At 48.1% G+C, this 27,741-nt stretch overlaps 1 protein-coding gene across 4 annotated transcripts; it reads left to right on the top strand.

The window, feature by feature from the left end:
* Positions 1-6,601: 6,601 nt before the first annotated feature.
* RAE1 (ribonucleic acid export 1) lies at positions 6,602-26,905 on the top strand. Of its 4 annotated transcripts, none has more exons than XM_082742946.1 (12): positions 6,602-6,812; positions 9,518-9,614; positions 10,177-10,281; positions 12,552-12,644; positions 17,448-17,534; positions 18,445-18,531; positions 18,656-18,727; positions 19,563-19,670; positions 22,696-22,802; positions 22,885-22,960; positions 23,504-23,698; positions 26,456-26,905. In XM_082742946.1, the coding sequence occupies exons 2-12, from the start codon at positions 9,525-9,527 to the stop codon at positions 26,540-26,542; spliced, it is 1,107 nt and encodes a 368-aa protein (XP_082599072.1). In that variant the 5' UTR covers positions 6,602-6,812; positions 9,518-9,524; the 3' UTR covers positions 26,543-26,905. The 4 variants fall into 4 exon arrangements, with proteins under 4 accessions (XP_082599072.1, XP_082599071.1, XP_082599070.1 ...); XM_082742945.1 differs by lacking the exon at positions 6,602-6,812 and adding an exon at positions 7,136-7,399; XM_082742944.1 differs by lacking the exon at positions 6,602-6,812 and adding an exon at positions 7,136-7,354.
* The last annotated feature ends 836 nt before the right edge of the window (positions 26,906-27,741 follow it).

Consider the following 27,741-nt stretch of genomic DNA (forward strand, 5'->3'; position numbering starts at 1 on the left):
TAAAATAAATAAATAAATATATATATATATATATTTAAATTACCAGAAAAATATATCAGAATATATCTTGTGATTGTAAGAGGCTTTTCATTAGTTTTATTTTTGGTAGTAGATATCATCTTGGAAAGAATATATATTCTTAATCCTGTAGAGGTAAAATAATTTTCCACTAGTTATATTTTTTGTCAAAACAATTTTATTTGGAAGACTTTATCCTTTTCTGTAGAACCTGAGTTCTATCCTGTACTCTAAAGTAACTTATAAAAGAGTACATATTATTTTGACTTCTAAATTTTATTGGAAAAAATACTGTACAAATACCATCATGGTCTATAGAAATATTTAATTCCTGCAATATAACTAATGTTAAGGCATGAAGCATCTTTTTAGTACCAAAACTAATAATAACCTAAATTTGAGAAGTTGAAAATGAATTAGAGGATCTAACATTTCATTTTTTGCTTCATGGTGTAGGAGTCACCCCCCATTCGTCCACAATAAATATTTGGGTGGATGCAGTCTGAAGCACTAAATTTTGTTTCTGAGTATGCTTTTTATTTTTAATAATTTATCTGAAAATTTCCTCAGGGTTTTATCCATTCTCACCCCAAATCAAGTCCCTTGACTTCCCCTCTAGTCCATGTTTATAAAACATGTTCAAGATTTACAGAAGCCTCAACTTTTAATAAGGTCCTTCTGTAAGAGTAAGGAATTGATCAACTCCCCTCAAAACCCTATCTGAATGTTTCCAGAGTTAGAACTAAAGTTTAATGACTTTATTCTATACTTTCAGCAAACGTTTAACTGCATTGAGGTTACCTGTAATTGTAAGCAAGAATATGTATTTAGAGGAGAACAGAATTGTTGGTGAGTTATTTTAGTAAGATAGATGCTAGTAATAGTGGGTCCCATTTCTAAGAACTTAACCTATGCCAGTCACGGCTTACACACTATCTTAACTTTCACAAGGGCCCTGGCAGGTCTGTAACTACGTCTGTAGTTTACAGGTGAGAACACAGACGATGTTGTATGTCCAAGGCCACGTAGCAGGAACGGGGCAGAGTGTGGACAGTAACGGAGCAGGACCAGCTACTGAATATGTGGGGCCAGGGCAAAATGTAAGTGTAGGGTCCTCCATCAAAAGTTATTAAGAATCTCAAGACATGAGCAGAGAATTAAAGCACACACTGGGGGCTCTTCTTAGCATGGGGCCTGGCGTGACTGCATCCATGAAGCTGGCCCTACTCCAGAGGTTCTGGGAAACATTAAATAAGGTCATATAATAAGAAAAGAAAATACTTGTAGAACACATATTACATGCCATGTATTTTTCTGGGTGCTTTTGATTATCAACTAGTTTCATCTTCACAGAAACTCTGTGAGCTAGGTACCTTTCTTATCATCCCCATGTCACAGATACAACAACAAAGGTACAGAGCTGCTCAGAAACTTGACCCAAGGTCACATAAGTACTAGGCAGTGGAGCTGGGACTCACCCCCAGAGCCTGGCTCCACACCTCGTGCTTTAGCCACGACACTGGTACTTGAGAAGCGTGTTACATGTGGCCAAGGCGGCACACTGCTCCAGAACGGTCTACAGATCTTACTGTTGGCTAGCAGTCAAATCAGGTCCTCCCGATGCCAAGCCTGCAACGTCAACAATGCTGTTACTTCCCCTGGTCACGTCAAAACCAAGTATTTCATTTTGAGAATATTCTGTGAGACTCTCAAATTGACTTGTGAGACTATCCCAAATTGTAAAGACATTTTTATACATCACAAGTGTTTCTTTTTTTGTTGTTTTTTAAAAAGATTATTTGTTTATTTGACAGAAATCACAAGTAGGCGGAGAGGCAGGCAGAGAGAGAGGAGGAAGCAGGCTCCCTGCTGAGCAGAGAGCCCGATGCTGGGCTCAATCCCAGGACCCTGGGATCATGACCTGAGCCAAAGACAGAGGCTTAACCCACTAAGCCACCCAGGTGCCCCCCACAAGTGTTTCTTTAAATTTATACCTTCCTTAACATCTAATATCACTGAGCTTTGACAAGTGAAGGAAAATATCACTAACCCAGAAATACATGGCCAAGCTGCAAGGTGTCTGGATGAGGACATCCTGTCAAAATGGAAAGCAATGAAAAATCTACAGTAGTCACTACGTTTTGAAAATAAATCAAAAATTTTTTGAAAGAAAATTTGAAAGGGGCTTGCAGATACATTCAATTTAGATAAGTACATTCATTTCAAGTTTATGATGGAAACTTCCTTAAAATGATTTTCATTTATTTGGGAAAAGGAAATCGGAGAGCAAAATGCACTGTGTTTTGGCTTTGCTGCCTATCTTTGATGCAGATGAAAACCTAACATTAGTAGCTATTGGGAACCATATAGAATTCTAATTCTCAAGAGTTCTTTCTGAAAAGGATTACTGTAAAATAGATGGCCGTTTAACATGGTAGCTGACAACAGATATCCCCTTGGCCATCATCTACTGTGTTTATTTTTCATATTTTCATAATTTCAATTAAGCAAGAACATTGGTATTGGAATTTGGAATTTTATAATGAAAGTGAATAAAAACTAGTACAACAAAAAGATGATCAGAGAATCTTATTTTTTCCTTAAGAGCTCTTGTAGTATTCCTAGGTTTCTGTCATCACTGATGGTGCTGAGTGACGAGACGTCATGATTTCATGGGGGGAAAAAAAAAAACATTGCAGTTTCTACAAAAAAAAGGCAAAAACATCCCAGGCTTGCCATCTATGACTTCTTTAACTGGAGCATCTTGGTTGAACTGTTTGACAGAGGTACCTGTTTATTGATACTCAAAAGAATGGATGGATGCTAAGATAGACTCTGTCAAAGCTAAACCACACGCACATGTGCACGAAAAAATATTGGCAGCAAAGTGTTTTTGTAGCAAAGTGTTGAGAAACATTACTTCTGTTTGGACTTGGGTTTACCCTTATAAAAGTCTATAACCCAAGGAAACGAATCTTGTAAACGCGAGCCAAAGGCGCCCTCTGCTGGCAAAAGCTCTATTGGTCTCCCAAATCTTCCCACTATTGGGTGGGATTTCTCTCTCTCTCTCTCCCTCTCTCTTAAGATTGATTGACTGATTGATTGATTGATTGATTGATTTATATACATATTTATTTGTCGGGCAGGGGTAGGGGCAGAAGGAGAGAGGGAGCCCTGAAGCAGACTCCCTGCTGAGCGTGGAGCTGGACGTGGGGCTTGATCCCAGAGCCCCAGGTCACGACCTGAGCAGAAATCAGGAGTCGGACACCTAACTGATTGAGCCACCAAGGTCCCTGGGTGGATATTTCTTTAAAATATTTTCAAGTCATTGCTTTTAGGAATGGGGTAGAAGAGTCTGAGACATAGAAAAAGTAGTTGGGTAAAACCATGAGGATTCCTGCGTGGAGCTGAGTATTACTTCTGGACAAAAATCCATTCCTTATCATCAGCTTTGGATTCGCCCAAGCCCTCGTAAAGCTGCACTTCGTGTATGCTTCTTGGCAACCAAGCTCTTTATAAAACCTTAACATAGTAGGACTTTTTAATTAAAACTTCAAAATTAAAAATCACTTTAAATGAAAGATGTATACTAAGCTTACAAGTGTATTTAGTTTCTATTCACCTAGAAATGGAATATAAATATTGCAGAAGTGTTTGCCAATGCAAATGACAGATATATCCGAATTTTAGTTATTTATTTTATATATATTTTTTAAAGATTTTATTTATTTATTTGACAGACAGATCACAAGTAGGCAGAGAGGCAGGCAGAGAGAGAGGAGGAAGCAGGTTCCCTGCTGAGCAGAGAGCCCGATGCGGGGCTCGATCCCAGGGCCCTGGGATCACGACCTGAGCTGAAGGCAGAGGCTTCAATCCACTGAGCCACCCAGGCGCCCCTATTTATTTTATATTTTTTAAGATTTTATTTGAGAGAGACCAGAAGCAAGAGACCAGAAGCAGAAGGAGAGGGAGAAGCAGGCTCCCCCCTAAGCAGGGAGCTAGATGCAGGGATCAATCCCAGGATCCTGACCCAGGCTAAAGGCAGTGGCTTGACAGACTGAGCCACCCAGGCACCCCTAAATATTTTTTATTTTTGCTAATTTTTTGCTTATACTTTTATGGCTTGATAATTCTACCCATGCATACAGATGATTTTGATTCTGTCTTCTTGTTTCTAGAGGGAAGAAGTGGGGAGACTTGCCGCAGCCTGCCATCTGTGGGTGTGGAGTCAGATTGCGGGGGGCGGCTACATGCATCGAGTTCCCCTCTACTCACTGACTCTGTGACTGGAACAAGTTACGACCTGGCCTCGGTTTTGTCCACTGTAAGATGGAAATAACAATAATAATGCCCCCATAGTGTCATTGTGAGGATTAGATGAGATAATCCATGGAAGTGTTTGACTAACTCTGTTCAGGAAAAGTCAAGGAGTGTTAGTTTTTGTTATATATGGCTGCCCATGCTGCTGCTCTCCTTCCCCTGACGGTAAATGCAAAAGGAGCTTGTCCGTTACATGTCCCTCGACGGCAGAAAGATTATTCTAAAGTATGCTGGATAACCAGTATTATATGAGAATCTGTATCATAATAGAGGTTTCTGGAATATTCCTCAGGCATGGAAAATATAACTCAACAAATACTGATCTAACAGCATATGTGTGTAAGAGACACTGTGCTTGGTGCTGCAAAGGGTATGCATAGGAGTAAGGCATAATGTCTAGGAAGCTAGACAAGGTAAATACTTGCATTGTTTTATGAGACGGAATATGATAAGCACTGAGGGGGCTTTGAGAGGTTAAAGAAGAGATCATATGAGATCGTCCATCTGGGAAAGAATGAGAAAAGGTGTCCGTGAGGAGGGAGTACTTGTCAGAGAGGATTCCAAGATTATGCTGGTGGAGATAGGTACCAGATGGACTTCTCTGGCTCTGCGATTTAACAATTAACAGCTAAATCTGTGATTTAACTGACAGGTATGTTATCTCTCTCCACTGAGTTTTCCTTCTTATAAAATGGAGATGACAGGGGTGCCTGAGTGGCCCAGTGGGTTAAGCCTCTGCCTTCAGCCCAGATCATGATCTGGGGGTCCTGGGATCGAGTCCCGCATCGGGCTCTCTGCTGGGTGGGGCGCCTGCTTCCTCTCTCTCTCTCTCTCTCTCTCTCTCTGCCTGCCTCTCTGCCTATTTGTGATCTCTCTCTGTCAAATAAAGAATTGGTCAGCTTCATAAAATAATTTTTTAAAAAATGGAGATGACAGTACCTACTTGATAGGGCTGCCCTGGCTATGACAGGAGGTGGAACATCTAGTGCTCAAGAGAGCTAATATGGGGTGCCTGGATGGCTCAGTGGGTTAAAGCCTCTGCCTTCAGCTCAGGTCATGATCCTGGCGTCCTGGGATCGAGCCCCCGAGTAGAGCTCTCTGCTCAGCGCCCTCTCTGCCTGCCTCTGTGCCTACTTGTGATCTCTGTCAAATAAATAAATAAAATCTTAAAAAAAAAAAGAGAGAGAGCCATTATTACTATCACAACCTGGACTAGAGGTTCTCAGTCTCGTCTACATCTTAGGAGCACTTGGGGGAGCTTATGAAAAACGACTCAGAAACCTCCCTGATCCCAGGCAACAGGGCTTTAAGGAAGTTCCCCCAAATGGTTCCAAATACCTCTAGATTCTTGGGTGGTCTGCTGCCCCGTATGGCGAAGCAAGCTCAGTTGGGAATCTGCTAGAAATGTGGATTCTCGGCCCCTCCCCCGACCTTCTGAATCTGCATTTTTTTTTTAATTTTTAAATTTTATTTATTTGACAGAGATCACAAGTAGGCAGAGAGGGACGCGGTGGGGTGGGGGTGGGGGAGCAGGATCTCAATCTGAGACCTTGGGATCATGACCTACCCACGTGCCCCTGAATCTGCATTTTATACCAAGGCCCTGCGGGTCTGAAAGCTCCCTGCGGATGCCAAGACTCCCGGTTCGCAGACCACACCGACTAGCCAAGAAGATTCAGCGGACCCCTGCCTCTTTTTTTCCTTCAGAAATCCAGCCATCAGCTGAAATATTTGGAGCGGGCACGTGTGTCTGTGTCTGAACAGCCCCTCCCCAGTCTTACGGACTTGGACTTCGCGAGGTCTTTCGCGTATGTGGCTTCACTTGAACCTAACTAAGAAGTCCCCTCGAAGTCAGGCACCATGATGCCAATTTCACGAGGGAAACCGGGGCCCAGGGAGCCCCGGATGGCTTAGGACGCCTCAATCTGCAAACACGAGGTCGGGGTGGGGGCCGGGACCCAGGCTGGCCGACTTCTCCGCCGACCGAGCCAGCGTTCCGTCGGCTTCTCCGAGGATGGCTTCGGACTTAGGTTGGCGGGAATCAGAAATACGCTAGACTTTTCATTCTCAAGAGAAAATACTAACGACCCTCCCTCAGCTGGCTGCGAATGTAGCAAAACGGTTGCTTGGCAACAAGGAGGCGGCCCCACCAACTTTCGACCAATCGGCAAATTGCTGGCTCGGGGACTCCTCGGCGTCACTGGCGCTTCTGCGCATGTGCTGTCGCCTCGTGGGCGGGGGAAGCAGCGTTCTTACCTGCCTTCCGGGCGACACAGGAAGTGGCTCCGAGGCGCCTGCGCGGTGCTTCCGCGGTAATTGGGGGAGTTTCCTCCACCGGCGTGAGGGTATTTCGGCCCTTCGGGTTTCTGTGCCCAGCACCTCGTCTTCTCCTCCTCGGTTCTCCAGCGGTTTCGCAGGCTCCCGAGTCCTCCCCGCTGCCCGTCACCGGCTCTCCGCCGCGGCGTGACTCCCAGGTAGGCCCCGCGCCGCCTTCCTCGCTCCCCGCAGCCATGGCGCTTCCAACGCCGCCCGCCCCCCCTCGGGGGAGTGGGCCGCGCGGCGAGGCACCTGGGCGCGAGCCGGCCGGTTAGCGAGCTTCCTTACTGGCCCCTGGGAGGGGCTCTGGGGTCACCCCGGGTCTAACCCCCTCGTCCTTCTCTTGGGGAAACTGAGGCACCGGGAGGGTCACAGTTGATGGCAGCGTCTGTCGTCTGCGCTCTTCCCGTTAACACGTCTGTCTCCTCGGACGCATGCTCCCACCTCCTCCGAGAAGCCTCCCTTGACCGGTCTTGCGCTAATCTTCGTTGCACTTTCCTCTGAAACCGTTCTGTTGCTTTGTTTCTGCCCTCCTCCGCCAAGTCCTGCCCCCCGCCGCCCCCGTCCGGGGTCTGTTAAATACCAGCCGCCTTGGCCCAGGCGCCTGCCAAGGGCCGGGCGTATCTTAGGAGTCCAGACCGCCCTCTGTTCCTGGAGCTGACGTTTTCCCGGGGAAGAGGTTGATGGCACACAATTCCAGGTCGTGACCGGCGCTACGAAGAAAACAGGGTGGTGGTATGGCAGGGTGGGTATGTTAAATCAGGAAGGCAGGGGAGCCTCTGAGCAGGTGACCTTTTGGAAAAGGTAGGTCTAACAGCTTTATTCACGTACAGCTTACCTGCTGTCACCCACTTAAAACTGGGCCTTTTGATGTGTTTGGGAAGTTGAATACAGTTACGTGAACATCACCCTCAGAGTTTGAGAACATCTCCATCCCTGCCCCCATCCCCCCAGCGTTCTCAGGAGACAACTTTTTGTTGTTGTTGTTAAAGATTTTACTCATTTGACAGACAGAGATCACAAGTAGGCAGAGAGGCAGGCAGAGAGAGGGGGAAGCAGGCTCCCCGCTGAGCAGAGAGCCCGATGCGGGGCTCGATCCCAGGACTCTGGGACCATGACCTGAGCCGAAGGCAGAGGCTTAACCACTGAGCCACCCAGGCGCCCCAGGAGACAACTTCTGAATTGGGATCTGAAGATTCCAACTGAGGCAGCTGGAGGTTTGGGGGAGGGCGAATCATCCAAAGTCATAGGACCAGATAGTAGGAATCCTGCAGGGCAGGGCTGACTTTGCTGTGGTCACAGGCAGAAAGGGTGCCCCCAGAGCAGTAGGGCTGGAATGCAGCAAGCGGGGCAGATTGCTTGGAGATGTCCTCTGAACTTCTTGAGGGTTCCCCATGCCCTGTATAGTGTGTGGTCCACATAGGCTGACTAACACTTGAATGACCCTTGCTCTTTCCCTAAATTCATCCCCAAAAGGGACAGAAGAAAGAATTTTCGGGCACCGGGTGTGCGACTGATCTCACTTGGTTTTCATAATTCCTTGAACCGGATGTCAGAGACTCTTTTTATGGATGAGAAAATCAAGGCTAAATAACCTTCCCAAAGCCACATAGCTAGTTCCTAGACTCTGACTGTCCAAGCCCAGTTATTCCTCTGTTCACTCATGCAGTTAACCAGTGCTTCAAGTGCAGGTTCACATTTGAGGCACAAGTAGCTGTCACATACCACTTCCTCTCACAGAGTTGCTTTCCAAGATACTAACATGCTCAGAGCTGTTGCTTTGGCCAGGATATCAGCACTCATTTTGTTCCTGAAGTTGGGAATCCCAAGTGCATTTCCAAAATCCCTAGCAATTTCCCCATTCTGTGTTGCCCAGAACGTAATACCAGACCTTTTGGTACCCAGTCACACCAGAGTGGATTACTTCTTAAAACTCCTCCTACAGAGAAATCGCTGAATCTTTGCCAGGACCGTTTGGTTTTCTTAGTAACATCATGCAGAGATATTGGCCTAAGCCAGAGTATAGAAATTATTAAGAAGAACGTGAACTCGGGGCGCCTGGGTGGCTCAGTGGATTAAGCCGCTGCCTTCGGCTCAGGTCATGATCTCAGGGTCCTGGGATCGGGTCCCGCGTCGGGCTCTTTGCTCGGCAGGGAGCTTGCTTCCCTCTCTCTCTCTCTCTCTGGCTGCCTCTCTGTCTACTTGTGATTTCTAAAAAAAAAAAAAAAAAGAAGAACGTGAACTCTCACTGAGCGGAGACCTGGAGGAGTGGGGCCTTCTGTGGTTTATTGTTACATTCCTGGTACAAAGCTCAGTGTCTCAAATTATGTAAGAAAGGGGTGAATTTATCTTCTAGCTGGTGATTGAAAAGTACTTTGCTGTAATGTATTGGTTTACTAATGGTGACAAATGTAAAAAGAAAATAAGGAAACGGTATGGGGGTGTATGGGAACTCTATCTGTACAATTTTCTATATGTCAAAAACTCTTCTAAAAGAGTACATATTTAAAAAGCACTTTCTGCATTTCTTTTAATGATTTTATTAATTATTCGACATAGAGAGAGATGGCGTAAGTATGCAGCTGCAGGGAGAGGGAGAAGCAAGCTCCCCACTGAGCAGAGAGCCTCATGTGGGATTCGCTCCCAGGGTCCTGACCTGAGCTGAAGGCAGATGTTTAACCGACTGAGCCACCCAGGTGCTCTGGTGATCATTATTTAGATCACTTTGGAAGAGAAAAACCTGACATCAAGTCATTTAGAGTCTTTTTTTCCCTTCTGTGACCTAATTGGCTTTATATTAGCTCTCAGTGATATTGATTATGGAAGAAAAGACCTATCCTTAACATTTTCTATTATTTTTTAGGGCCAAAATGAGTCTGTTTGGGACAACCTCGGGTTTTGGAACTAGTGGGACCAGCATGTTTGGCAGCACAAGCACAGATAACCACAACCCTATGAAGGTACCTCATGAAGCTTCATGGGACTTGTATGAAATTACAGGCCAGGGTTTCCCACAATGAGAGAGATCCAGATAGCTTGGGAGCCTTCTTTGGGGCAAAAGCTCTGAATCTTTGTCTAGGCCACTTTCTCAAACTTGGAGCACAGAAACAGTGTCTCTTGTGCTAGTGTCCTATCCCCCCGACTTTCTTCACCACTTAAGTTAGCAGGGTGCTTATTAAAATTGTGGATTCCCAGGGCCCGGCCCACAACTGTTAAATCAGAATTTCCTCTGGGGTGGGGTCAGGCCATGACGCTGATTGAACACTTTAGGGCCAGAGTGAACCAGTGGGCCAGCACGTGGAAATCATCCTGGCCATTCATTGAGAGTCGGCTTCCGGTCCCAGCAGTGCTAGCCCTTCCACTAGCTTCTTTATTACTCCTATTTTGGATCAAAGCAAGAGAGGTCTAACTCACTGAGTTCTTAGCACAAGGAAAATCCGCCATGAGTGTTCAGTGAGAAGGAAAACAATTTTGAATGAAATCGATGATGCGTACATTGTAACGTTGACTTTTCCCCCCCAGGATATTGAAGTAACATCCTCTCCTGATGACAGCATTGGTTGTCTGTCTTTTAGCCCACCAACCTTGCCTGGGAACTTCCTTATTGCAGGATCATGGGCTAACGATGTAAGTCTTCCTTACACGCATGTTCTAGAAGACTTATTTCTTTGTATGGGTGAGGTTAGCTTTCCATTTGACTTCATTCTTTCCCAAGTGAATGAAGCAAAGGTAAAGCTTATTCACGGCCATTCTAAAGAAATCAGTTAGAGGGAGTGGCCCTTCTGAGCAGGCGACGTTGCCTGTCACACTGACGTCTGTTATGAAAGCGTGGTCATATGGTCATAGGCCTCACTCAGAACTCCTGCCCTAGTTCAGTGACTTGGCATGGATTTCCAAGTCACATGTAGTGGCATTGAGAATGACTGTTCTCCATGGTGCTATACATAAACTTCCAGGTATCCTGCAAATGTTCTTTAGGTAGATATTAAAGTTTTGCAACTTTGGATATGGCACAAATCCTGCAAAGACGTTACACTTAACCTACTGTGTACAAAAAAGGACAAGAAATCACAGTGCACAGAAGGAAAGATAAAAACTCTGGTAGGGGAAGAAAAAAAAAACCCTGGTGGGAAAGTCAGCAGACATGAAGAGGCACTTCGCAGGAGTGCAGGTGGCCTGTTAGCGTGAACTTGAACCATTCAGCCACACTCATAAGCAGGTAAACTCAGACTTCTGTGATGGACTCTACCAAGTTAACAAAATGAAAAGTTAAAAAAAATAACACTTGGTCCCAGCAAAGAAAAGCTTAGACCTTCCATGTACCGCTGGTAGGTGTGGAAGCACAGCTCTTCTGAAGGTCAGTTGGCAGTATCGATCAGAAATCCTTAAGTTTATACCCTGCCTCTGAGTGCTTCTCCTCTGAGGCAGTATTGTACCTCTCTGGGGTGAAGTATTGTACTTCACGTGCATAACTGAATTAATCTCTTGACAGCGAAAGCACTGTGATCCTGTTGTCCTCTCTTCTGATGCTGAATGTGGAGCTTAGGGTTGTAGAGTAGCTGGCCCAGCTCCTGCATCTGAGGGACTGGCCGTCAGGCTGCGGACCTGGCAGTGTGGGCCCGGATCTGTATTCCTAGCCACTGTCTGCTACTACTTCATTGTATTGCATTGTCTTCCTATTTTATTTAAAAGATTTTATTTATTTGTCAGCGCACACAAGCAAGGGCAGCGGCAGGCAGAGGGAGAAGCAGGCTTCCTGCCACCACTGAGCAAGAGCCCAATGTGGGACTTGATTCCAAGACTCTGGGGTCATGACCCGAGCTGAAGGCTGATGCTTTACTGACTGAGCCACCTGGGTGTCCCAACCTCATTTTAAAAAGTCTTCATGCTAGTGGAAGTTTTGAAAGTTATAATATCAAATAATGTATTTTATGGTATGTTTGTGTGCTGGACTAGCATTTTTAAAATTTTGGGAGATTTTTCTGCAACAGAGGGGCAGTGAGGGGATTGAGGAAAGAACAGCAGGAGAGGAAGGTAGTCATGGTTGAGCAGGTTTGGCTTCTACATGTAGTTCTGGAAAGACTCCACTTGATTTATTGCTGAAAAACATGAATTGTTTATTGGCAATTCATAATGCAAGGGAGGAAAGTTTCAGTTAAAAGAGTGAAGGTACTCTATAATCTAGGTTTTTGATGAAAATATGTGTGTATAGAAACATTGAAAGCGCAACAAACTATTAACTATAGTCTGGTAGGATTAAGGTGATTTTTTAATTTTCTTGTTATATTTACAAAATCTCTTAAGTAAAATGCGTTATGTTTATAATCAGGAAAAACTGTAAAAAACCAGTGTATTCAAAAAAGAAAGGTAAGTTTCCCCTTTGGTCTTGATTCTCTGAATGGTAATGGATGACATTCTCCTTTAGAAGACAAATACATCTCATAAATGTGATAAATTTATCTGCAGTTTTAGGTGTAAGCAAAAGAATTTGTATATTTTGATGGCTTGGAAATACAGGAAAATAGCCACTGGAGTAGACTGTTCAGTTGCTTCATTATTATTATTTTTTTAAGTTTATTTACTTTAGAGAGGGAGCAAGAGCAGGAGGGGCAGAGGGAGGGAGTCTCAAGCAGACTTCGAGATGACAGCGCAGGAGCCCAGCGCAGGGCTGGGTCCCACGATCCTGAGATCGTGACCTGAGCCGAAACCATGAGGCGGACGCTTGATTGACTGTGCCACCCAGGCGGCCCTCAGTAGCTTTATTCTTCAAGTTAGATAATTAGGTTGATATGAGAAGTTTGTGTATATTTAAGTCGCACCCATTAGTTATTAGGTGTTCTGTGCATGTAAGAGGTCACGAGGTGCTGTGTTTGCATTAATTTTTCATGTCACTCTAGGTTCGCTGCTGGGAAGTTCAAGATAGTGGACAGACTATTCCAAAAGCCCAGCAGATGCACACAGGGCCTGTCTTAGATGTCTGCTGGAGCGATGTAAGTGTCATCCCATTTTTCATATTTTCTACAACATAAAATCCCATGTTATCTGGGAGTATGTATATATTTCTACTTTAATATAACCTGAACCATGAATTTTGTGTATTTATACACATTGTTGGAATTCTAAGTTTCTGATTTTCAGTATAATAATGTATTGATATTCGTGATACAGTCAGTTAATGTTAGCATTGGTTTTTTTGAAAGTTCTTCTTGCATAAAAAGCTCATTGTTTTATTGACACATTATCTTAAGCGAATAATTGAATAATTTCTGGAAGCCATTCCTACCTTTCTGCCGTGAATTTATGTCATTTTAAAATGAAAAGTTTTAGTATCCCCAAAAATAAATCCCAGAGGAAAAAAGAATCATTTTCTGTTAATAGGCATTTGAAGTCTTTTGGGTTTTTGGGATTCTCTTTTTCCTCCCAAATCCTGAGCATCAGTAATGTAAACAAATATGTTCAAGTTTATCTGGCTCTGAGCTTTTGTCGTTGATTGGGGAGACTGTAAGGAAGGGACCGTTCACAAGGGGGCAGCAGCAGGGAAGGTGAGTGGGGAGCCACAGCAGGAGGCTGTAAAGGGGCCCATCGCCTTCCTAAAGGAGGAGGCAACATGGTGACAGCCCAGCCTTCCTCCTGCCACCGCGGCCCAGCGGCTGAACCCAGCAGAGGCAAGAAAACGGGCAGACAGATGTACGTTCGTGCTGAGGAAGCTAAGCCTCCAGGCCCCTGTCAGGCCTTCTGTGTAATTTTAGTCAGGTTCATTAGATAAGAATTGCAGACAATAAAATTGAACCTTTTTAGTGCATAATTCTGTCATTTTGAAGAAACACGGAGAGTTGTCACAATACAGAACACCAGCCGCGGATTCCTTCCTGCCCTTCTGTCACATGCTCCTCAGTTCTAGCCGCTGGAAACCACCGATGTGTTTTCTGTCCCTGTGGTTCTGCCTGTCCCAGAGTGTCACGTGAACAGTCCTCTACTGCGTCCCCTTGGCGTCTGGCTTCTTGCGCTCTGCACAGCACGCATGGGACCCACGCAGGTCGTTCTGTCAGTCAGTAGTTTGTCCTTCATGCTGAGCGGTGGCCCGTTGTGTGGCTGTGTCACCGTTTGTTCGCCCAGCCACCAGGAGAAGGACATTTGGACTGATTCCCATTTTGGTCATTACGAATAACACCATTATAAACCGTTGTGTGCTGGGTTTTCTGTGAACAAAAGTTTTCATTTCTCTTGGGTGAATATCTCCTAAAGGGATTGCTGTGTCCTATGTCGATTTTATGTATAACTTTGTGAGAAATTGCCAGACTCCTCTTAGTTTATGTTGTCATTTTCAAATGACACCATTCATTTATGTGATCTTATTTAATTTATAATTAAGAAATTATTTTCCTGTTAATGTTTTGAGGTGGTTTAGGAGCCAGAATTGGTTCCTGTTTTTTTGTTTTGTTTTGTTTAGAATTTATTTGACAGACAGAGCTCACAAGTTGATAGAGAGGCAGACAGAGGGGGGAAGCAGGCTCCCTTCCGAGCAGAGAGCCCGAAGGGGGGCTTGATCCCAGGACCCTGAGATCACAACCTGAGCTGAAGGCAGACACTTAACCCACTGAGCCACCCAGGCGCCCCTAGAATTGGCTCCTGTTTTCATCATGAGCTGTGATATGCTTCTCCGAGCATTTTTGTCATCTGCAAAATGTTTGCTTGACCTATCGGATTGGGTTATTATGAGACTAATAATAGATCTGTGAAAACAGTTTGAAAAGTGATGCATTTATTGCAGATACAACTTGAGCTCCTGGGTGGTTCAGTGGGTTAAAGCCTCTGCCTTTGGCTCAGGTCATGATCCCAGGGTCCTGGGATCAAGCCCACATCGGGCTCTCCGCTCAGTGGGGAGCCTGCTTCCTCCTCTCTCTGCCTGCCTCTCTGCCTACTTGGGATCTCTGTCTGTCAAATAAATAAATAAAAATCTTAAAAAAAGAAGAAGAAGAAGAAGGCCGTGTGCCTGTAACTCTTCGGGCTTTGTGTCATCCAGCCCAGGCCCACGTTCAGATTGGGGCTCCAGCTTCCTGGCATTTTAACTTTGTCAGGTTACTTAATCTCCCTGTATTTGTCTCCTCCTTTGTAAATGAAGATAATAATAATTACGGCAGATGGTATTTAATTACGGAGGTAATTATCAGGCCCTTCTAGGGCGCTAAAGCCCTGGGGATATAGTGAAAAGGGAAGTTGGCAAGGTGGGTGTATACCAACCACATTCATGGAACTCCTGGTCTGTCAGGACAGACAGACAGAACCGCAGATGGTAGAACTCTGTGGCAGCGAGACTGCATCTACATAAAGTGACTGGCACAGGCTTAGTTGACAGACTTGTCGGAGGGAGCGTGGTGAATGTCTGAGTCTAGGCCCAGACCCAGACCTTCCTGGCTCCAGAGCCCAGGTGCTGGACCGCCTCCCTCAGAGGCTTCCAGGAAAGGGAGTGGGCTGGCGTGGGAGGTGGGAAGAGCGGTCGGGAGAGGAAGCTACACCTGTGACAATAGCACAGAAGCACAGAAGAGCCAGATACCTTTGAGGCATAAAACCCAAACTTGGTGGAGATGATTTCTTGGGCGCTGTAGGGACATGGCTTGCTGTGTAGCCGTAGCAAAGGGGCGGGGAGCAGCTGGCTGGAGAGCGCTTGCAAGTACCGTTTCTCTGCCCTGGCCCTTTGACAGATGAGCCTCGGTGTCTGCACCGCCGCGGATCAGGCACGCTGCTGCTCCGTAGTGCCCACTGCGGCTGGTAGGATGGGCATTTTATAATGACATCGAGAGCCAGTGTGTCGCTCAGTCTCAGGGTAGCCCACGACGTACATGGGTATCCTAAGCATTTATGGAGTCAATCCTTACAACTCCCCTGATCAAAAAGCAGATTTTGGGCGCCTGGATGGCTCAGTGGGTTAAGCCGCTGCCTTCAGCTCAGGTCATGATCTAAGGGTCCTGGAATCGAGTCCCACATCGGGCTCTCTGCTCAGCGGGGAGCCTGCTTCCTTCTCTCTCTCTCTGCCTGCCTCTCTGTCTACTTGTGATCTCTATCTGTCAAATAAACAAATCTTAAAAAAACAGATTTTAGCTTTTCTTTTAGTTGGAGAACTGATGAGTTTTATGGGAAGACATTTTTGCTAAGGAAGGATGGCAGTAAATCTTTAAACTTTGAAACCAGAGATGAGATAATTTAGGTCACTGGTCAGCAGACTATGGCCCATGGGCCAGATATGGCCCATTGTGTATTTTTGTAAATCAAATTTTATTGGCACACAGCCATGCTCCTTCATGTAAGTAACGTGTGTGGCTGCTTTCAAGCTATTATGATAGTTATGGAGTTGCAGCAGAGACCTGTAAAGACTAAATACTCAATAGATGTGCCCTTTCCGAAGAAATTTGCTAACCATTGCCCTAGACTTCCATTTAGTTTTTTCTCTTTCTAAAAATGTATGACCGGGGCGCCTGGGTGGCTCAGTTGGTTAAGCAGCTGCCTTTGGCTCAGGTCATGATGCGTCCTGGGATCGAGTCCCACATCGGGCTCCTTGCTCAGCAGGGAGCCTGCTTCTCCCTCTGCCTCTGCCTGCCACTCTGTCTGCCTGTGCTCGCTCTCTCTCCCTCTCTCTCTCTCTGACAAATAAATAAAATCTTAAAAAAAAAATGTATGACCAATTTATGAGTTTTATATTTAAATATTTTTAAGACCACTACACAATGATTGCTAATTTGTTAAGCTGTTCTATAGTTTCCGTAGGACCAGTGACTATTGAAAATTAGTGTAGTTTTATGGTGTGCACTTCAGAAAGCTATTAGAGACCTAGCCAGACAAGCGCATGCTGATAGCAGATGCACGTGCGTGTGCAGAGAGCGCAACACACTAACTGTGGCAGAGTGTTCGCCACCGATGATTCTGGGTGCAAGGTTTATAGCTGGTCGTTGTTTCATTCTTGCAACTTATGGTCAAACAGAGGCTTGAAATTGGGGTGCCTGGGTGACTCGGTTAAGCTTCTGCCTTTGGCTTTGGTCATGGTCCAGGGTCCTGGCATCAAGCATCAGGTTGGGCTTTCTTCTCGGCGGAGGCCCGGCCTCTCCCTTTTCCTCCACCTGCTGCTTTGCCTGCTGGTGTGCTTGTTCCTCCTCTGTTGAGTAAGGAAAAATCTTTTAAAAAAAAAAAAAAGTCTTGGGACGCCTGGGTGGCTCAGTTGGTTGGGCAGCTGCCTTCAGCTTGGGTCGTGATCCTGGCGTCCTGGGATCGAGTCCCATATTGGACTCCTTGCTCAGCAGGGAGCCTGCTTCTCCCCCTGCCTCTGCCTGCCACTCTGTCTGCCTGTCTCTCTCTGACAAATAAGTAAATAAAATCTTTAAAAAGGGGGGGGGGGCTTGGAATTAACCAGAACAAGAAAAAATTGTGTAGGTGGCCCCCGGTACTATATGGGATGCAGGATTTGCAAAAACTACTCTTGGAAGGAAGTCAGTGGCCCTTGAGAACGGAGTGGGTCAGGGACAGGAGTCTTCATTTTCCCTCTGTAACTTCCCATGCTGTTTGATTTTTTTCTTTATCCTGTTAATTTGGTATCTCTTAGAAAAATTAATCAGTAATAAAGAAATAGGGCAAAAAATGTGTTTGTATATGACAGTGGAGTTTATAATACACTGGCCCCCAAATAACTAGAAAAATAAAAATTGCAAAACAAAGCCTGCCTCAAGATGATCAACCTAACAGACAAATAGAAATTGTATATTTTTTTTTTCTTGAATGACAGATTTTCTTGATTTTTCTTTTAGGATGGGAGCAAAGTATTTACAGCATCATGTGATAAAACTGCCAAAATGTGGGACCTCAACAGCAATCAGGCAATACAGATTGCACAGGTAATAAACACTGAGTCTAGAAAGGCTGGTGCCTGGGGTGGTGATGAATTTTAAATTCTAATTCTCTAGTATAGAAAACTGCAGTTGACTCTACCAAATCAGTTAGACTTAAGCTTTCCAGAAACCTCTTTAGCATCAGAGTAACACGAAGGTGATAACCATTCTTACTCCTGCTGGCATTTCACAGGCGGTCTGTCATGGACCTTCCGTATGTGTGTCGGTGAGGGGGGCGTCCTAAGGAGTTAGTGCCGTCAAGGCCTGTAAAAGACAGATGTTCCAGATGGGCCTCAACATTCCTGTGTTTGACGTTCTGACAGCCATGTGTGGCTGGCCTTTTACCAGCTGCATTTGGACACTGGTCCACTGGACGAGTATTGAACGCCTGCTCCGTGCCAGGCACTGCCGTAGGGGTGCACGCCCCCGGAGCTCTTAGTCTACCAGGAGCAGCGGGCACGAAGGGCAGAAGTAATGAAGCTCAGAGAAGCAGGACCCAGAGGGTCCGACCTGGTTGGGAAGGGCCTCTTGACCCAAAACCATTTTCAGAAAGACCTTGCTTACTCTGGGCTCCCAGTAAGTGTGACTGGCTGCCAGAAGCTCCTCTTTGATCTCTTCATTCGCGCCGCCTGAGTCAATAGATAAAACTGTGCTAGTTATTTCTGAGTATTTCCCTGGGGAGGGACTTACTTTGACTCTCATTATAGGTAAAATGAACGTTTGTCAGGATGGAACGTAGCTATACGTTCTCAGGTGAAATTGAGTGTCAGCGGTCTTTAGGAAGGGCTTGGATGTCCTTTGGAGTTTGGTAGGACCTCAGTATTTCAGTGTGTGCCTTCTCTTTGAGTTTCTAGAACTGAAGGTGCTTAGCACGTAGTTACATTTATCTTGACCTGTTTTGATTTTGTCTTGCAAGCACGATGCCCCCGTGAAGACCGTACACTGGATCAAAGCGCCTAACTACAGCTGCGTGATGACCGGGAGTTGGGATAAGACTCTGAAGGTTTGATACACCAGTGAGGGGGGCTGAATGGCCTGGCCGGGAGTGTCGTGAATTCTTCCACTGTTGGGATGATAGCTCTGAAATGGTCACTTACGGGGTGTTTTTTTTATTTCCTAAATTTTAGTTTTGGGATACACGATCATCAAATCCTATGATGGTTCTGCAGCTCCCTGAAAGATGTTACTGTGCCGATGTGGTAAGGAATTTCTAACTTCATATCTGTCCTCTTAAGAGAAATACAGATTTCTTACCTTGTGACATCTTGCAGTTAGCGGGTGATCTAAAAATCCCTCTAACTTGAATAATGAACACACAGAGGATGTAGTTCCAATTTCCTCAGTTACCTTAAATCGGGAGATTTTTGTGCTGCATTTGTCCCCAAATACCAAATACTGATTGTCAAGTTTTTTTTTTCATTTGTTATTTGAAGATATTTGGGAGCCGCGTACCATACGTATATATATAACAGTTACTTTACCTAGGAAAGTGGGTACCGACTGTGTGGTGTGGTGTTGGATCTTTGGGGACTGAGTGGAAGAGAAACTGAAGAACTTTTTCTCTCCATTTGATTATAAGTCTTTTTTTTTTTTTAAGATTTTATTTATTTAAGAGTCAGAGATCACAAGTAGGCAGAGAGGCAGGCAGAAAGAGAGGAGGAAGCAGGCTCCCTGCTGAACAGAGAGCCCGATGTGGGGCTCAATCCCAGGACCCTAGAATCATGACCTGAGCTGAAAGCAGAGGTTTAACCCACTGAGCCACCCAGGCACCCCATATTCCTCCATGTTTTTTAAAAATAATCCTGTGTTTTATAGTTTTAAAAAATTATGCTTTTAAAAATGCATGTTCTACTTTGAAATAATTATTGCCCTGGGTTTTCATGAAGAGTATTGTGGTATCATTGGATTTTTAAACTTAAGAAAATTCAGACTTATTTTTCTGAGTCTAAAAACAAGGATCTGATATTTTGGTATTAAAAGAAAATAACACTTTCCTTCATTTTAAGCATGTCTTTGCTTTCCTCTGTTCCCTAGATCTACCCTATGGCTGTGGTGGCCACTGCAGAGAGAGGACTGATTGTCTACCAGTTAGAGAACCAACCATCCGAGTTCAGGAGGATAGAGTCTCCACTGAAGCATCAGGCGAGTCACCTGTCCGGTTAGGAAGCACGTGCTTACTGGGTGTCGTACGCAGTTCAGGGCCCGTGTGGGCAGTACTGATGTGCTTTCAGACACCAAGAAGTGTTTTCGAAGGGGTCAGTTTAAGGATACAAGTGCACGTATTTTGTGAGCGGATACTGGCCAGCCTTGGAGGAGCCTGACTTCTCTGTCATCTTGCTGCTGTATATAGCTGTGGCCTCCGCGACGGGCTCTGTCGGGTCCTAGCGCCCAGCCTCAGCTCTGCCTCTGTGGGGCCCACACGCCACCAAGCTTCTCCCGGCAGTCTCCTGGCTGCCACGGACTCTTAGATTTTCTTCACTCTCTTCTCACTCCTGGGCTCTCCCTCCTCTGGCCTTTGTCTCAGCAGATCAGCTCTGCTCCTACTCAGAGAACATCATGGTGGGGAACTGCTTATCTTCTTCCTGGGGAATCTAGGAGTCTGCCTGCACCTGTGTCTTTCCCTGCCTTACTCCTGCCAGTTAGGTGAGGTCTGTGCTCTGTGAAGGCCCGTGTTGTGCTGGGGCTCTGTGGTTGACCCCCCACCCCCACCCCCCGGTGTCTGGACACTTGCCACACCCCCCAGCCCTACTAGCACGGACTCGTGCTCCTGTCTCATTCTTGAAAACAAACTCTTGCCCTACACCCTCCGATGCCACCTGGACCTTTTTCCTTTGCAGTGAAGCATCTCACGTGAGCTTTCTTGGTTTCCTTACCTCCCACTCATTTCTCACCCGATTCCGTTGAGGCTTCTGCCCCATGACTCCACTGACATTGTTTTTGCCTTGGCCACCGATGGCTTCCTCATCCATAATTCCAGTGGACGCTGAGCAGCCCTCATCGTAGCTTAGCAGAGCAGCCTTCATGACTGTTCTTATCTCTTCTTAAACACCCTGTTCCTGGCCTCTGTACTGCCCCCCTCTTACCCCCTGCCTCTCCGGTGGCTGCTTTGTCTTCCTTGCCCGTTCTCGCTGCACGTTGGGGTTCCCCAGGCCTCTGCCCTCGCCTGCCGCCTTCTCTCCTGAAGCAGAATCTCATCCCTGTCCTTGCCGTCATGTGGGCCTACCTTGTGGGCAGGGGGACCCAGATCCCCAAAAGACCTCGCCTCTGGGATCCCTAGAGGGACACCCACGGTCTGACAGCTCCTTCGCGTGTCTCCCAGCATCTCAGCCCGGCAGGATCTCACACCAGACCTGGGACCGCTTCCTGCAGGTCTTGAGATGTTACCTCTCGTCAGGCTTCTCCCTGGTTGCTTTCCCTGAGACTCTGTGTGTGTGTGTGTGTGTGTGCGTGTGTGTGTGTGTGTGTCTTAACAGAGCTGCGCATACATGTTTCATATATCCTGTCTCGTGTTGCCCGCTAGAATGTAAATCCAGGGGAGGCGGGGACTTCTGTTTGTTTCCTCCTCATCCCCAGCACCTGGGACCAGATCTGATGCATGGAAGTTTTCAGCAAATGTTTGCTGAGTGAACAAACAGCCTTAACTGCCTGCCGCCCTCAGCAGCCTCTTCTCCATGTGCTCCGCATCTCAGGAGACAGGACGCCCCGGCTCTGGTGTGAGCCGGACATCTGGAGGTCGTCCTTGATCTGCTCCCCTCCTTTTCTCCCGTCTCACTGGTCTCCAGGTTCCCTTCTGCTCTGCGGGCGTTCTGGAATCTGTTCATTTCCCTCTTTCCCTCCTGCTCATCTAATCCGAATCCCTGGTGTGACTAAGAGCTTAGATCTTGGCCCTCCTTTGGTCCGCTTCTCATGCGTGGGTCCGGGAGCTCTTACAATGGCAAATCTGACCTTCCCACAGCTGTGCTTAAAAACCCAGCACGGACTTCTCATTTCCCTTTGGGTAAATCCCAGATTCCTTGACAAAACCTAGTGACTGCCTTCACTTCCTGCTGTCTGCGCCAGGCATCCTGGCCTTTCATTTGCCGAGGCAGGGCCTCAGCATTTGCATAGGGCCACTGTGTGACTGTGTTCTTGGAAACCGTGCCCCCAGGGCAGTGCAGTTCCCTGGTCTCTGTGCTGAGCATGGGAGGCACAGTCATGGTTCCTGGTGACTTACAGGCTTTTGCCTCTTTTCATTAATGTTTTTTCCACTCACAAAAGTAACGGCCTTGTTGTTCAAAAAAAGGCAAATGGTATAGAAACAGAGCTAGCATGTATTTTTCCATTTCCTTAGGAAATTTGTGAGCTTTAGCAAGCGTCGCAATAACAGAAACTGCTCTCTATCTCCATCTTCTGTGGCTTTGTCCCCCGGCTCTGACCTTGCCCCCATGCTTCCTGAACTCCTCATGGAAGATAAGACCTCAGTTTGGGTAGGGTGGGTGTCCTCTGGAGGAGGCCAGGTCATCACACTGGAAGGTAGGAGTGAGCACCCAGGCCCTGGCCTCTGCCCCAGCAGCTGGGTCACGGGCTCTTTTATGGGACCCTCTGTAGAGTTCAGTAGAATCCTCATTTGGGTCCCGAAACTCAGTGTTAGGTCAGGTGCAGCGTGTTGCTTCTGCATAGTGTGGTCTCAGTTTAAAAGGTCCTGGCCACGTCCACTGTCCCATGTGACCTTTGTTTCCCTGTGATCACCAGGCAGATGCTGTTTCCTTTCTCCGTGAGGGGAAGCAGAGGCCCAGAAACATCGGGCGAGTTGCTGCAGGGTGTCCATCTGGTTAGTGGTGGGCTGTGAATTGGGCCAGCGCCGGAATAGGACCTGGCGGGGTTCCGGGGGGCATGTGCACTGCTGGGGGGACAGCAGGGCCCTTGCGGGGACAAAGACCAAGCAGGGGCAGATACAGCGCGTGCTCTGGATTTTGTTCATAAAGTCTCGGGGCTGAGTACAGGTAGTTTCTCAAAAGGTAGAAAATATTGCTTGGTAGGGAACTAGAAATAACATGTCACATTTGTATGTGTTTCTGGTTCTTCTGAAACCCAAAAATGAGGTGGTTATGTACCTTCACTTGGTTATGAAGTCTTGTATCTTACTTTGTGATAACATACTGTGTTGGTTTTTTCTTTTAAATCATAGCATCGATGTGTGGCTATTTTTAAAGACAAACAGAACAAGCCGACTGGTTTCGCCCTGGGAAGCATCGAGGGGAGGGTTGCTATTCACTACATCAACCCCCCAAATCCGTAAGTGGGCTCGGTTCACTTGGCGAATTTCCACTTGAGACTTTTTCAGAATGGAAAACTCATTTGAGCCTTTGCTTTTCAGCGCCAAAGATAACTTTACCTTCAAATGTCACCGCTCGAACGGAACCAATACCTCAGCTCCTCAGGACATCTATGCGGTATGTTTTTAGAAACTTCAGCTTTGAGATTTAGAAACTAGACTTGGAGGTGGGTGGCTGAGTCATTACGGGCCAGGAAAGCTCCCTCTGTCATCGTGCATGTTCACGGGCAGAGACCGGTGGCTTCTACTGTAGGTGCTGGTTTTCTGTTTTTGTGACACATTGGCCGTCTTTGCTGTCTGTGTGCTGCTGCGGAGTGCAAGCGGACGGCTCCCTCAGGAAGGGCCTTCCCTCTCCTCCTGAGCGCTGCCCGGCCGCTCAGACGCTCAGCTGAAACTGAAAAAGAAACGGCGCTTTCCTGAGGTCCACTGCTTGGCGTCCTGGCTGGCTGCGTACTTGTTAACTTCTGCTGCCTTGTGTTCGTAACAAGGGATGCGATTCGGTTCTGGGCTGCCAGGGCATTCCGGGAGCACGGCTGGTTCCTCCGCGCTCCGCGGGCAGTCGGCCCGTTCTGTTTCCGGAGCGGAGCGGGAGGCGCGTCGGTGCAAACCTGGTTTCTCCTCCCTCCTCCACCGCTCATCGTGCGCGTGTGAATCCTTGCAGGTAAATGGGATCGCGTTCCATCCTGTCCACGGCACGCTTGCCACGGTGGGGTCCGATGGCAGATTCAGCTTTTGGGACAAAGATGCCAGGACGAAACTAAAAACTTCCGAACAGCTGGACCAGCCGATAGCGGCTTGCTGCTTCAATCACAACGGAAACATATTCGCCTACGCCTCCAGCTACGACTGGTCAAAGGTGAGCATCCGCGGGCCTGCTGGGCGCACTGAGGCAGCGGCGCCGGCTCTGCAGTCGGAAGGCCTGGGTTTGAGTTGTGACTCTTCTCTGGACCTGCCAAGGTCTCCGTCCCATCCCTGCAAAGGGACATAGCCGGCCTTCCTCACAAGGTGTGGGGACTGGGTCATACCTGTGGAGCCTTTTCCCTGGGAACTGCCCCTGGGAAGGGTCTGGTCATTGCGAGGCGAGAAGCAGAGAGACTCCAGGGAGGCCCAGGGCAGCGGTAAGAGAGTGAGGGGGCGCGGTGGGGCCAGGTGTTGAGGCTTGCGCTGGAAAAATTGCTTCTTGTTTTATTATCTGGGAGAGGGGGTTAGGGGCCGACAGGGTCATGGCTGCATTTTGGGGGCCTCCCGGCGTGGTGGTAAGGGGAGCAGACTCGGGACTGGGGCTCCAGGCCGCTGGCCGACGGCCCCCGCGTTAGCTTCTCAGCAGCGTCTCCTGGATCGTTTGGTCATTTTTCTCGGGCTACCACCAGCCCCCTCTCTGCAGCAGCCTTCCAGACTTTTCCCTGCTCTGCCCTTGCTGCCCAGGTTCCTGACTGGTGAGGTCGCCGGCCTCACCCAGAAAGGCTTTGCCCTCCTCAGTGTCTCCCTTCCATCCGCACACGAGCCCATCTGCCCTGCCATCTCCTTCCGCCCGCCGCCCGCCCCAGACTCCCCGGCGCCCCTCCCTTCTCTCCTCCTGCGAGCACCTTCTCTGCCTGTCCACCAGCTCCTCGTCCGTCTGTAAGACACACCGACACCCGCAGCCATGCCAGGGCTGTAGCTGAGAACCCTTGTTGTCCCCGACCGACAACCACGGCAGCGGGCTTGGCACCTGCCAGCTTCCGTTCCTTTGGCTGCCTCCTGGGGGCCGCCCTTCCTCGTCAGCTCTGAGCTGACTGGTTCGTCTTGGGGTTCTCCCAATGCAAACCAGTGACCCTTCCTTATCTGACTTGGTTCCTGAGCTCGCCCTCCACTTCCCTCCCAGCATCCCGCCTCGGCTGTGTGAACGCGCGGCCTGCCCGGAGCGCCTTCCCTTAGGAGCTGGAAGGCCGGTGACTCGGCCCGCGCGTGCTCTGGCCTCCGGGCTTGCTGCCTCTCCTGGGTCCGCCTTTGAGTCCGTCACTGACCGCTCGATGGGGGTCTCGGCGTCACCTTTGGTTCTTTCTCAGAAGCACAGGGCAGCTGGCCCTGTCTGGTGGCTTTAGCGGCAATACCCCGGCCTGCCCGGCCTCCCCACCTGAGCCCCCTCCCGCCGGGACCGAGCGGATGTGGGCTGGGCAGCGGAGCGGTGTCTCTGGAAGCCGCTTTGCCGAGGTGCCCCGGGGGAGCAGTACTCGTGCCTGGTGGGTGCGTTCGGTGTCTGTCTGTACCCAGCAGACCATCGCCACAGCCCAGATAACCTCCTTGTTTAAGATCACAGTTTTAGCTCCCCCAGAAGTTTCCATGCGTGTTGCCGCCATCCTGCCCCCGACACACACACGACCCTCAACCTGCTTCCTGTCATTGTAGACAAGCTTGCGTCTTCCAGAACTGTATGTCAGAGGAGTCCTGCACCACGTGCTCTCTGTGGCGTGGCTGCTTTCACCCTAAGGATTGTAGCGTCCGCCCCGGCGTTGAGTGGCCCCGCTGCCGGGCGGTCCGTGGGGCCAGTGCGCCACGTGTGCATCCGCCCGCCTGTGGCAGCCGCATGTGTAGTTTTTGCAAAAGACGCCTGGTCCGGTTTTGCCGAGCTGGGGCTGGAGCGGGCTGTGGCCGGGACCTTGGCTCTCCACACGGGGCCTGCCCTAGTCCACGTGCCCAGGCCTCGGCTGCCTGGGGCTGCACCGCCCACCCCCTTCCCTGCCTCCCGTCCGGTGCCGCTCAGGGCGCTGTGTGGTGTGGGCGCTGGCGAACTGGAGTGGGCTGGGAGAGGGGAGAAGGCGCGTAGCTGTGCGCGCCGCTCAGGACGAAGCCGTCCGACCGGTTCATGTCCGCTTACACTTGGAGTTACTCGGAGTTAATTACATCGTGATGTTTTTCACTTAAAAAGAGTTGCTTTGTGAATTTCACACTGTTCCTGGTTTAAGGACAGTTCTCTTGGGCATAAAATCGCAGTCATAGGGGATGAAAGGTCTGAGGTTGCTGCGACGGTCCTCCGACACCTGAGGTGCCCGCTGCTCTGCCGTGCCAACCGCCCCCTCTGCTGTCCTATCCCTGTGGGTGCCCCTTAGAGCCGCTGAGGCCGCTGTTGCTCTTCCCTGGGGGATGATGTTTGAAGGCCTCGGTCCGCCCTTCATGGAACTTCTTAGTCCATCCTGGTCCCGATTTCCAGGCTCCCCAAGACTCGCATGGCTCCCCTCCCGCCTCCCCTGGAGGGCAGACCCACTGACCCCCCACTGTCCCACTGCACTTCTCTCTGGGTCCGTGTGGGCCGGCTTGCTCCTGCAGCGGTCATGTCGGCATCGAAGTGAGGGGTTAACGAGGCCTTAGCTCTGAAAAATATGTAAAAGATCATGCCTCTGCGTGGGTCACCGAAGACAGATTGCCACCGAGTCCTTAACCTTTCCTCTGAAACCAAAGTTTAAATTTGTTTAACGTTTTGGCTTTTCTGTCCCTCCATAAACCTGTTTTGTTCTCCCAGATATATTATATATATGTACATAGCACAGGACTTGGCATATACAAAGTGCCCATAAAATGCTGATTTTTACACTTTAACGATAAGATTGTTGTGTGTGTTTTTCTCGCCCCTTAGGGACACGAATTTTATAATCCCCAAAAGAAAAATTACATTTTCCTGCGTAATGCAGCCGAAGAGCTAAAACCCAGGAATAAGAAATAGTGGCCGGAGACTTCTGGGTTGTCCAGAGTTGTTTCCTCTCCACTCTGCCTCGTCTTTGTACGGATTCGGGTCCCAGTGTTTGGTAGGTTGTCAGCCCTGGATGTGGACTCAAGCCCTGGAGAAAATGTCCTCGATCAGCAGTCAGGAGCCCCCCGGCCACGGTGTCTGTCTGTCCGTTCCACTGCCTGTTACAGATTTCTTCTGTAACTCCGCGGGGACTGAAATGATTCTAGAAGTTAGATTCCTGTGGGCAACTGCCACGTATTTTGCCGTGCTTCATTCAGCCGTGTATGTGTTCGAGAACATTGGGAAACATCCTATGAGCACTGTACTGTATTTTGTAATAAAACATTTTGAAGATTCCCTGCTAAGCTTGCTTTGTGTGTCTCTCCCCCTGCCCCCTAAGCTCTGAGGTGGTCATCCTGTCCCACAGCGTCCTGGGTTTTGATTTGTGATTGGAGCCGTCCTTGGGGACATGCAGTAGCCGTGCCCCTTTGAGAGGGCATCCTGAGCTGTGCCTGCCGCATGGAGCGCCTAGTGGTGGCGGCGAGCATAGGCCGGCAGAGGCTGGATGTGTTTCTCTTGCTTCCGTCGTGCAGTCTTTAACCTCCCTAGTGCTGTTTGGCTCTGCTGGGCAGAGGTCCCCGTGGCCCGAGCGGGGCCTGCCCCATGTGCTGAGGGGCAGGCCTTTGTGAACAAGCCCAAGTGGGTGATGTTTGTGTGGCCTCCAGGTTAGGACCTGAGCCCCCTGTCCCCAGTGCTGTTCAGTTGTGCCCCAGTACTGGTAGCTATTTTTATTCCGTGTCATGGAGAATTCTTGATTGGCAAGTATCCGAAGTGAAATTCAGCTTAACCTTTGACTTTGGAGTCTGTTGTGTTTTTACCCCATGATCCCAAATGCTGCTTAATGCTTGACTCTTCGGGGCTGGTACAGAAACGTAACTTGCTGAGCTTGGAAATCTGCCTTTGACCGTGTTGTAAGTTGTGTCTGCCTTCTCATGAAAAGCAATGAAAATAAAATTTTCTACTGGAAGAGATTGCCTGCACTGAATGGTTTAAATTATTCGGTAGTCCGGTCACAAGTAAAATCAGACTCATTAACTCTTCCGTTCTGTCTTTTCGGATGAAAATGTATTTTTTGAGAGAGAAAGGCGAGTGCACTGGAGAAAAAAAAAAAAGCCTGAATTTTCAAGTTACTT

Source organism: Mustela nivalis (assembly GCF_964662115.1).
Source record: "Mustela nivalis genome assembly, chromosome: 8".
NCBI lineage: Eukaryota > Metazoa > Chordata > Mammalia > Carnivora > Mustelidae > Mustela > Mustela nivalis.

Excerpts from the sequence above, each read along its gene's own strand:
- RAE1 (XM_082742943.1), top strand. The coding sequence starts at position 7,406 with ATGTTAAATCAGGAAGGCAGGGGAGCCTCTGAGCAGGTGACCTTTTGG. Across the intron at positions 10,282-12,551 it reads CAGGATCATGGGCTAACGAT|GTTCGCTGCTGGGAAGTTCA; the intron begins GTAAGTCTTCCT and ends ATGTCACTCTAG. Across the intron at positions 18,728-19,562 it reads GATGTTACTGTGCCGATGTG|ATCTACCCTATGGCTGTGGT; the intron begins GTAAGGAATTTC and ends TCTGTTCCCTAG.